This window comes from Cornus florida, unplaced genomic scaffold (assembly GCF_030987335.1).
Source record: "Cornus florida cultivar Cherokee Brave unplaced genomic scaffold, ASM3098733v1 CherokeeBrave_3.0.0_Hap2_Chr04, whole genome shotgun sequence".
In the NCBI taxonomy this organism is placed as follows: Eukaryota; Viridiplantae; Streptophyta; class Magnoliopsida; order Cornales; family Cornaceae; genus Cornus; species Cornus florida.
Window position 1 is genome coordinate 84,750,624 of NW_026775574.1, and position 11,151 is coordinate 84,761,774.

The 11,151-nt window shown below is 37.9% G+C and overlaps 1 protein-coding gene across 1 annotated transcript; it reads left to right on the forward strand.

The window, feature by feature from the left end:
• Nucleotides 1–3,180: 3,180 nt before the first annotated feature.
• Nucleotides 3,181–9,532, forward strand: LOC132303744 (RNA polymerase sigma factor sigC). The gene is made up of 7 exons (XM_059801135.1): nt 3,181–3,460; nt 5,090–5,250; nt 5,364–5,912; nt 6,002–6,232; nt 8,082–8,222; nt 8,326–8,526; nt 8,648–9,532. Exons 1-7 carry the CDS (start codon nt 3,364–3,366, stop codon nt 8,921–8,923), a joined length of 1,656 nt encoding a protein of 551 aa, XP_059657118.1. The 5' UTR covers nt 3,181–3,363; the 3' UTR covers nt 8,924–9,532.
• Nucleotides 9,533–11,151: the final 1,619 nt, after the last annotated feature.

Sequence of the window (11,151 nt, forward strand, 5' to 3'; positions counted from 1 at the left end):
GGCAGAGGGGAGTAGTTGCTCCACCCCCATTTGGCTGATGGCTTCCTCGTCCTTTGGGAGCCACATTCCTCGAGCCACCGCCAGTGCAGCTGAAGGGTCTGTAATCACAGAATCCCCTGAGTGCAGGACTGACCTGTCAGCCATGGTGAAGGAAGGAGTCCAAGGAGCCCCAGTCTCAGCCAAGACAAAGGCCCTGACTTCATCTTCAGGTTCGGCCTCTCCAGCCTTTTTCCCTCTGCTTTTAGAAGGGACCTTGCCCTTGCCAGAGGATGAGGGGTTGAGGCGAGATTTCTTCAATGGTGGTTCCTCAATCTCCACTTCATCCTCAGTTGATCCCATGACGACCAAGGGTTGGGCATCTTCGGCTTTCTTTTTTAAAGCCTCAGCCCTCTGTATCTCATCCTCAATCATGGGGAAACTGTCAAAGGATAGTAGAGACAGATCCATGAGGTCTGCAGCAACGGCACTGGAGGCAATGTCCTTGAGGTTTGAAGAAGTTAGCAGGTCCTCGATAGGCGAGGGGTCACTCCAGACTCGTTCCTCAAGAAAAGAAAGTCTGTTCCTTGCTGCGGAGGATGGGAATGTAGCTGAAAAAACACCAAGAAACTCATAAATACGACGAAATATTAAGACTTGGCAAGGAAAACAGTCAGAACACTTGGTATGAAGGGAGGTTAAATATTCTATACCTAATTTCCCGAATTTGCGCGGGATAGGGAGCGCAATTGATTGGGACACGAACCATTTTCCTTTAACTATAACCATCATTTCTTTCCATTTCTTTTCGGATGAAGGGAGGTTCGTGCATATCCTCTGATGAAGGGGAGAAGTAAAAAAGAAGCGACCAGGCTCGGTCCCATGCTTAGATATATTGTAAGTAAGCAGAAGGTCGGCAAGGGTCAAATCTAGAGCCTCTAATTTTCGGCGCACCAACAGTGCCGAAAGAATGCGAAAGAAATTAGGATTTACCTGAAGGGGGGCAAGACCTAGCTTATTGAAAACTAAATGATAGAAGGGATGAAGAGGGAATCGGAGGGCGTTAAGGTGCCCTACCGAAAGAAGCAACTCATCCTCCTCAATTCCCTCGCCGGAGGTGAAATCGGCACCCTCGGGATATTCTGCAATTTCTACTCCCTCAGGAATATCAAATTCTTCCATTACCGAAGCAATAGAGAACTTGATGCGGCGAATAGAGATGATTGCTTTCTTCTCTTCATGGGTAAGAACATAATCAGAGCCTGAGGAGGATGTTTCGGTTGGGAGAGGGGAAGTACCTAATGGATTCAACGAAGGGCGATCTGTAGAAACCCTAGGAGGGGGAGCCCTAATGCGAACGGGGGAAGATGAAGGTGTGGATTCAGAATCCCCAAGGTTTGCACGTTCGGGAGTAGATGAAGTACTCATAATGAAAGATTGAAGAGAAAGATGCGGACTAACCTGACAAAGCGAAGGAAGCGATGGAATGAAGGACGCAGAAGTGCAGCAAGGGCAAATGTAACTCTTGCAAAATCTTGTGTGACGGAGTAATAACGAAAGACCACGAACCGTTTCTGAAGCGAAGTAAAAACCGGTTTCAATTCCCTCTTTAATAGGAGCCGTCACTCAATTAAAAATGGAATTTGGGGCAAAGTGTGGAGGGAAAAAAACTCCCTCCAATAAAAAGCGCACACGTCACCACTACCCATATCTACATTCCAAGGACATATAAGGCCCATCATGCTCAAGACCAAATTGAGGGTATTTACTGCCCAAGACCATTGTTATTTATCCTCCAACGTCCATCAAGGCCGAATCAAGAAGTCATCAGCCCAGCTTGTCGTCAGCCCAGCGTATGAGTATTTAACATCCGGCTTGTTACCCAAGCCCAGCCGGATCAAAATATATTCAGCCCAAGAATGCACAAATCCTACCATTTGAAGGATTTACTGTAGAAGGAAAATTCGGATAGGAAGTTCTGTACAAGGCAATTTCTATGTATGGAAGATTCGGAAATGGAAAGAACTCTATTAGAAAAGAATGGTTATATAGAAAGAATTGGAGGGCAAGCAACGCGAGTCCTACCATAATTTTGCAATCTTTTGTATATAAATAGAGGCTAAGACCTCCAATAAAGGATCAAGCAATTCTACGCTTCTCTACACACTGTTCTTATTTATTTTTATTGTTTTTGAGTGAGTTGTTTTATTTTTCTCAATCATTATTGGTTGGGCGAAATTTTGCACCTACACCGCCCCATTGTCATTCCTAGATGGATTTGATCTCAATCTTGAGCTAGATAAAGTCACACACCTAAAGATAAAAAAAAAAAAAAAAAAAATTCTGAGAAAAATATATTTATTGATTAGAATCAGAAATTACATCAAAACGAGCTTTATGCAAAACAAACAATGGGAAATTATCATCCCATAAACATGTATTTTTTTCTTTTAAAGTATAAGTGGCAACTGCATGCGCAACCTCATTCTCTGCTCTAAGCATATGCACCAAATCAAAATCAGGGTGACGATGAAGCCACTAATATCTTCTACCAAGGGCTAATTAAAAGAGATGAAAGCCCATCCAACATCACAGCCTTAACAATGACCTTAGACAATATAAATCATGCATAAATTATATCACCGTAGTGTCAATATTGAAGTGATTTAACTATAAAAAAAAATCAGTTTAAAATACAACAAAATAAAATTATGCAGTGTGGTCAAAACTAATAGTGTAATTTAGTTAAAAGAAAAAAATATGTAAAAGTTAGACTCATTTGTGTGGTTTACTATAAATAAATTTTGGTATGAAATTATGACTATATAATTTTTATATAATATTCTTTAAAATAATTATACATCGAGCTCACAAAAAGTGTAATGAGATAAATTAAATTTTCACACGCATGCTAGATGCGATGAGGATAGGCATAGTTTTTCTCAAATTTCACATCAAATTTCTATAAAAACCAGGGAGAATTTCTAATTAAACTAATAAAGATATTAGAATGGTTTTCTATTCAAATTCAACTGTCCAATAAATGGATTTCTTTAAATTTATCCAAATTCTAAATGAATTTTAAATCGATTATAGAATTCATATTTTTGTTTTATTATTATTTTGTTGGTTGGAAGTCGGAAGAGATATTTTCTTTGACTAACCCAAAAAAGGAGATATTTTCTGGGAATAGAGTGAGAGTGAGGGGTGTTGAGGCTTTGGCTTAGATGGGGAACCAGTGGTTGAGAGCAGACAACACCAATATAGATGGAGTATTCAATTATGCGAAACTATCATCACCTTCTCGCGCTTTCAAATTCAACCCTCTTCATGAACATTTGATGGGCACTGTTCCTATCCTTGCTGTGCTCTGCTCCAACAAACCTAATGGGCACTGGTTTCAGGCTAAATCTGAAATGGGGTTTTGCAATTCACTCCCCTTCCTTCACCAATTCATCGTCATGGCCTTCCTCCTCATACTCCTGTAAGTTCCTCACTTCCCAATTCATCTTATTCTCTCTCTCTCTCTCTCTCTCCCCCTCTCTCTCTATATACATATATATATATATATGTGTATGTATGTATTATAGTGTTTTGATTAATGTCCAATTAATTGCCATGTTACTAGCTGATGCTTGTGCTAATCATTTTAATCCTGATTTGGGTGTCTGTCAGAACTTTATTTTTTTCTTTCCACGAGAAATTATTGTTGCTAATTTGATATTTTTTATTTTTTAATTTTTTTAATTTTTTAATTTTTTAATTTTTTTTTTATATGAAAACTCCTATTCTACATATATGTGTTATGATTTAATTGAAAGATTGTAAATTGATTCCTAGACATTATTTGAGATTAAAAAGTTTATGGCAAGCAAAGAAATGTTCCTTGAATGCATTACTTGATTTTACTATAGTTGCTGGAAGCTTTAGAGTTGCATGAGCTTTGACATGGTATAAATTAGAGAAGACCCAAGAAATATAATAGTAGTTGTGGGCGTTTAGAAAAAAAATCTAATTAGGGTGCATTCTCCTACTAATAATCCTGCACGGAGTCGAGAAATCTGCATTGCTTGGTTCAATAGTAGAGTCTTGGTTTTCAAGTGTGTGAGTACATTTTACTTGTGTGAATTATGCATAGATTTAGTCCCATACCCCATCTACCTCCCAACATGCTATGTTGGCGGGACCAAATTTTTTTTTCTTTCTTATTTAAACAGCGAGACCAACATTGAGTAATGGCTAATGAGAATTTAACTCGAGTGACGACTCCTCCTCTCAAATGGGATATTGAGGGTTCAAGTCCTTCTCAAGGCGATAATGGGTGAATGTGAGTTAATGTTGTGCGTCCTACGTAACAAAAATATAGAGAACATTGGGTAATGGCTTACATGGAGGTCGAGTTTGTCTTATAATGCCATTCTGAACTACCACGATTAAATGCTTTTTATTTGTATGTTTAGTATTAAGTGTCAAATACTTCCACATAAGCACTATTTGCTTGTTGTACTTTGCATGTTCTCTTACTTACATGTTATCTTTGAGTCCCACACATTTTACCTATATTACATGGACGCTCAAAATGTGTGAAGTTCCCATAGCCAATGTGGGCACCGAATTTTTATGATCATTCATCACTATTAGTTCATTGTCATAAATTTCCAAGAGGTCTTTAGTTTTTGTGCTCTTGCAAAATATTTTAAATTTCCTATTAACTCGATAATCTGACCCGAGATGGTGTAGTTTTGAGTTATTCAGAGGAATTTAGTTCCAACAAATTGGTAGGGTTACGAATCAATTCAGCCTAATTGGAACCTTCAACCTATCACCTTAAATATAATTAGATGTGGTTTCTTGTAAGTGTTTGAAAATCTATTTAATTAATATTCCAATTGAATTGGTTTTTTGAATTATGATGTCTTCATATTTTTATTGTAGCATGTATTGTCAGTTTTTCTTTTCCGCCGTGTTTCACTGTTCTGATTTGTTATTCTCATATGTTCAGTAATCCATATATTGGATTTGTGTGCGCAAAAATTATCATTAGCCTGTGTTGTGTTTGTTTAGTTTACTGGCTATATTTTATTAATTTACCGTTGAGTTTTAAATGGTACAGTTAGGGGCAGGGAGTCTTCTTATGACTTGGCAAAGATGTCATTCCCATCTGTTGTTTCTTGGGAAAGTGAGGCTTCATACAATGATCTTATGGAATCACCTACTCGTACATCTGCTTCACAAACCTTAGAAAATTATTGCCTGGAAACAGAGAGAATGAAGGTTTGTTACTGTTTTAACTTTTTGTTCAATAAAACACTACCTTTGAAGATCAGTTTGTTGAGCTCTTACCTGTTTTAACACGTGGAAACTTACGGTTAGCTCTGGTCATTCAGGTAAATGTTGGCAAGAGGTCCCATGTTCATATACCGTCTGGAGAAAATAAATTGGCATATCTTACAAGCTTACAAGCTAAAGAAATATCGCATTACAGTTTATTAATGAAAAATCTAAATATTTTAGAGGAGATGTTTTCTAGTTCAGATGTGTTAAGGTTGGAAAATGATATTCTCATACAATTAGAAAGGCTTGGAGCTTTAAAATTATTCCATGCCTGTCTAGTCAGGACCCTCAAAACCCCAAATTTTTTTGACCTATCTGACGCGCCAACTGAGCTTGTTGACGAGCACCGCCTGAATGGCATAGTGGATGATCATCACTTGGGTAAGATTGTTGTTCGCTCTGGCAAAAAGGAAGAAAGAAAATCAAGAAGAGAGAGAGCATCAGAAAAGGCCAATTTCGTGTCAGCATTGGCATTACCTTCAAAAACCATTCACAAGGACCCTCAAAAGTCTAAGGTTTCTTCTTCTAGAAGACCATCAAAATCTAAAGGTAGGAGACTGAAAATGGTTAGGAATGAGGCGGAAATGTCAAGAGGGGTCAAGGTTGTCTCCACTTTCTCTTGAATTGAAAATCTTTTCTTTTTTCCATACTTCAAGAATGTTACTGAATGTGATACTTTATATTATCACAGTTGGTTACTGACTTGGAAAGGATCAGAACGATATTGGAACAAGAAACTGGGCAAGTAGCAAGCTTGAGTAGCTGGGCAGAAGCTGCTGGAGTTGACAAGAAGGAACTGCAGCAGCAGTTGCATTTTGGTTGGTATTGCATGGACGAGCTTATTAAAAGTTCACGGTCCTTAGTTTTATACCTTGCAAGAAACTACAGCGGATTGGGAGTGGCCTTCGAAGATCTAATACAGGTTGGTCAAACGAGTTCCTATTTGTTAGTTTGTGTTCCTTTTTCTTTTTTTGTTTTATTAAATGGATTACTCAATCGATATCACACTAGATGTCATGCATGTGTTCCATCTTTGGATTCTGTCTGACTATGGTGACTGACTCTGGATTCAGAGGTAGCTTTCTTTAAATTCAGGGTTAGAGATTGATCATGGATTTACTAGAAAGAATGCAAAACAATTTGAATCATAACTGTGAAGGAATATGAATAATTTACCAAATTGACCTGTGAAAAAAAAGACTAATTCAATGATTAAGAAACAAAAGGAAAAAAGAAATATGATTGGGGTTGAAGTTGATCAGATCTATCTTCAGGAAAAAGAAGCTTTTGCTGTCATTCTGAAGTAATTCTTTAATTTTGCAAATAAATCATGATTATATACGCAATTTTGGTTATTAGTGAATTAGTGTGTTAATAAAATAGGCTGCCAATTGTTTGGGGCTTAAAAATATTTTCAGAGCAATATGACATACCTAGTTACATGGACTTGGGTGTGCGTGTCGGGTGCAAGTATGTGTGTATCCACATGTCGGATGTATCAAATTCACAAATAGGAGGACATATGGACACTGGTAAATATTAGTATTATTTAGTAGTTTATTTTATTTTCTAGGGTAACAAAATGTCTTTTTGTAACACAGTGTTCAATATAGACACTTAACTCATTTTGAAGCAATAATATAACATGGGATATGATTTTTAGGTGCACGTCCAACCAAAAGTGTCAAACACATTTTCCATACCCACGTCCGAGTATTATGTGTCTGACATGAGTACTTCACCTACTTTGAAGAGTCCATATAACACATATATGCATGTCACCTTTTGGTAGCATTTTCTGAGGTGTTACACTCTGTGTCAATAATGAAAATTCAGATGCATAAAATATTTTCAGATATCTTAAGATTGCATATTACAAGATTCAGAGAAACTAAGAAAAACAGTCCTGATTAGCACATTTTCATAGAGGTCTGTCTGGTTTTACCTTCTTCACCTCTTTATCTCTCACCCCCTTTCCCCAGAATGGCACCCCATACCATTGTAAACTGGTCAAAATGTCTAGTATATGAGCCTCTCCTGCACCTCAGGTGGGTGAAGGACTAGATATCCCCCATTGTTCACTAGAAATATGTTTGCTGCTAAATAAACAGGTGTCGTGGGGGGCTCAAGACCCTAACATATGGTTTAATAACTTTATTTTAGATCTAGGATGGATGAAAAGAGACACTGAAATTTTGGCAATTGGCAAAAGTTAATACACGTCAAGTAATAAAGTTGTCTCTGCCACTTACTCAAAAAGAAAAATGTCTGCTTGAATTTTCAGCTCTGTCATTATGTTGGGAACATTTTATAATCAATGTCATGGGGGAAAAGGGAGTGGGAACAGTTTAGGAGCTATTAGGAACTGAAGAGGAGGGGGAGTTAGTAGGCATGGGTTAGCTGTATTTTTATTGGTCTTTGCTTCTGCAACACTTATCTTTTGGAGATATATATACCCCTGAAGACAATCAATTAACTAGACAGTGATCTGTAATTGATTATTGCTAAAAATTGCACGGAAATGATTAGAGAAAGTATTTATTTAAAATAGTGGGTGTATACCCCGTAGTTTTTTTATTTTTTTATATTCCTATTTGAAACTCTCACATCTGCTTTTATGGGGACCTGAACCCTCAGTCTTCTACTTTAGAAGGTGAGGAAGTACCACTAGCTACAAGCCTACAACCCTTGGTGGTTCCCCATAGTATTTTCTTATGCAAATATTTGTATCCACACAAAATATAGATGTTCATATTCGGCATATTTCACAGGCAGGGAAGTCTGGTGTCCTGCAAGGTGCAGAAAGGTTCGACCACACTAGGGGATACAAATTTTCAACTTATGTTCAGTATTGGATAAGGAAATCAATGTCGACGCTGGTGGCACAGCATGCTCGAGGAATTCGAATTCCTGTAATGTACTTCCCTTCTTTATGAGATATTTCTACATTCAAATTTCATGAGTGAGAAATAGAGCCTGCTTTCTGCAAAGTCTTATGTATGAACTTTTATGTAGTTCACGTTAAGCAAGGCAATAAATCAGATACAGAAAGCTCGAAAAACCCTTAACTACAGCCACGGGAAATACCCAGACGATGATGAAATCGCAAAGTTCACAGGTCTGTCCTTGGCTAAAATCACATCAGCTAGCAAATGCTTGAGAGTCGTGGGTTCAATTGATCAGAAGGTGGGGGACAATGTCAGTGCAAAGTTTTTGGTATGACTGATTCTTTTTTCTCCAACATTATCTTTTTAGGCGCATTTTTCTCAAATTACCACTCATATGAAACACCAAGATGGTTTATTTAAGTTCAGCAAGTGTCACATTTCCGATGCAGGAATTTACACCAGATACATCAGTAATGACCCCCGAAGAAACTGTCATGAGGCAGCACATGCTAAAAGACATGCACAATCTTCTGAGAGGCCTGGATCCAAGAGAGAGGCGAGTGTTGGTTCTAAGATTCGGACTTAGGGACCATCAGCGCAAGTCACTTGAGGAAATCGGGAAGCTTTTCCATGTGAGCAAAGAGTGGATAAGGAAGATAGAGAGGAAAGCTCTGGCAAAATTAAGAGATGAAGAAACGTGCACAAATTTAAGCCATTATTTGTAAAAATAGTTGCAAATAGGTCCTATAAGCTTATCTTGCCAAGCCTTGTAGTTGTTGAGAAGTTGGTTCTCGATGTAGAGTAAGGCTAGATAGCACTGGAGATGCCAACAATGGTGTCATTTTGGTGAGAAATGAAGAATTCAATAGATGTGTTGTGAGTTTTAAAACTGAAAGTATCTGCCATCTGAATTACCATGACATGTCGGTTGAGGGTGCATTTCTTGCAATCTTCTGGTCTTCTGGATTACCCACAACTCCACAAGCCATACAAACTCTGTTGTACAGATGCCTTGTAGTTGAGGTTGAGAAGTTCGTTCTCGATGTAGAGTAGGGCTAGATAGCACTGGAGATGCCAACAATTGTGTCATTTTGGTGAGAAATGAAGAATTCAATAGATTTGTTGTGAGTTTTAAAACTGAAAGTATCTGCCATCTGAATTACCATGACATGTCGGTTGAGGGTGCATTTCTTGCAATCTTGCATTACCCACAACTCCACAAGCCATACAAACTTTGTTGTACAGATTCTTTCTTTTGTGCCAGAAAATGTAATGCCCATTTTTTTTTTTGTTTCTTTTTTACTTCTTTTTTCTTTTTCCATTTTTTTTTTCTAGGAAGAAGGGGGAAATGGCATGGACGTGTTTGTTATTTCCAGGTTTTTTGGTTTTGTCATATAATCTTCTTCTGAAATGGAGTTTCAACAATGTTATTATGCAAAAGTGTTTCTACCATGAGAACTTGCTGATTGATGTTAAACCAAGTTTGGAAAGTAAGGGGCTTGTAATTCTTTTCCTTGATTCAAAAAATGGACGGCCTGGATTGGAGTCAAAATAACAATCACCGCTTCGAGCGTTCTCAGCCATAGATCATCCGCCATATGTAACTACTGCTCTAGTCCTGCCTTCTTGCTGGCCCGTGTCCATCTAACTCGGTCCTGACTCATCAACTCGGACAACGTGTTAGGCAACTCACCACCCATGGATGAGTCGGCTTTGGTCTCTTGTAATTGTTTCGCCATCTTCGTGGCTCTCCTCCCTTAGGGTTTTCCCATGCAGCTCAACGAGCCGGCTGAGTTGACTCAGTCCGTCACCTGTCGAGAGCACCCGGAGCATGTCATGGAGTCGAGACTCGAGTTGTAACCGGGTCTTTGAGCAGAGACTTGGCTTCGTAGTAGTGCTTGTGATGCCAAACTACTCCGTCGATGAGGGGACCCAGAGCTCGCTCTTCATATGCGTGGTGGTCTTGAATTGACTCGGTTATTGTACTAGTTCCATTTTTGTTGGTGGTGGAAGCTGTCAATCTCTTCAGTACTGGAGTTTCTTACTACTTGAGCCATGTTTGTGGCACTAGTGTTGGGCAGTGACGCCAAGGATATAAAGATACAAAACCTATACCTAGCTCTCGGAGGAGTAGATAATGAAAAAACGCAGAATTTTCAAGAAAAAATATGTTTGTGAATTGATTTGGAACACACATAAGTAGATCCCCCTACCCATGACAAACTTTTCCGAGGAGTAGATATTGGGTACTCGGTGCACACCATGACATTCTTTATATATTGGATCATGGAAAACAAAAAAAGAAAATCCACCATACTAATACATATGTGAAATTGCCAAACAACATGTTTCATCATTTTTTCATTATTCAATCCATATTCTAGTTATTAGATGAGATTCAGATCAAAATCTGATCCATGGCCTTACATCAAGTAAGTATAGTGATGTAAAAGCCCTTGTATTTTTTTAAATGAATTAAATTCTTGAATGGGTTGGATATGTGATATATAAATTTTGTAATTGGCAAATTTTGGTGTCAAAAAATATTTAATCGATTTGTAATTTTCTATTTACTTTTGACTTTCGATGTCGGAAACGGAATAACAAGTGCATACTTCGGATCAATGAGAACATCATTTAGAACAGGTATTTGAGTGAGGAACACTTGATTAAAAGTTGGGTATGAGAGCTGACATTGGAAATAACATTCAACAAAGTTTAACCAGTTGCATTTTAAAGTCAAACTAGTTGCACTTTCTGCACAAAATAAGCTCTCAGAATAAGTAGAATCGGTTGCACTCAACCGTCCAACCAGTTGCACTTATTGAATGTGCAAAAAATCAATTCTTTGTAACATTTTAGTTTCATATTTTTACCTAAATTTGTAGATCAATCCTTGTACCATTTTGAAAGCTATTTTTTTTTACCTTTTGTAAGGGTTCTCAAAGTATAT

Excerpts from the sequence above, each read along its gene's own strand:
- LOC132303744 (XM_059801135.1), top strand. The coding sequence starts at position 3,364 with ATGGGCACTGGTTTCAGGCTAAATCTGAAATGGGGTTTTGCAATTCAC. Across the intron at positions 8,223-8,325 it reads CTCGAGGAATTCGAATTCCT|TTCACGTTAAGCAAGGCAAT; the intron begins GTAATGTACTTC and ends ACTTTTATGTAG. Across the intron at positions 8,527-8,647 it reads ATGTCAGTGCAAAGTTTTTG|GAATTTACACCAGATACATC; the intron begins GTATGACTGATT and ends TTTCCGATGCAG.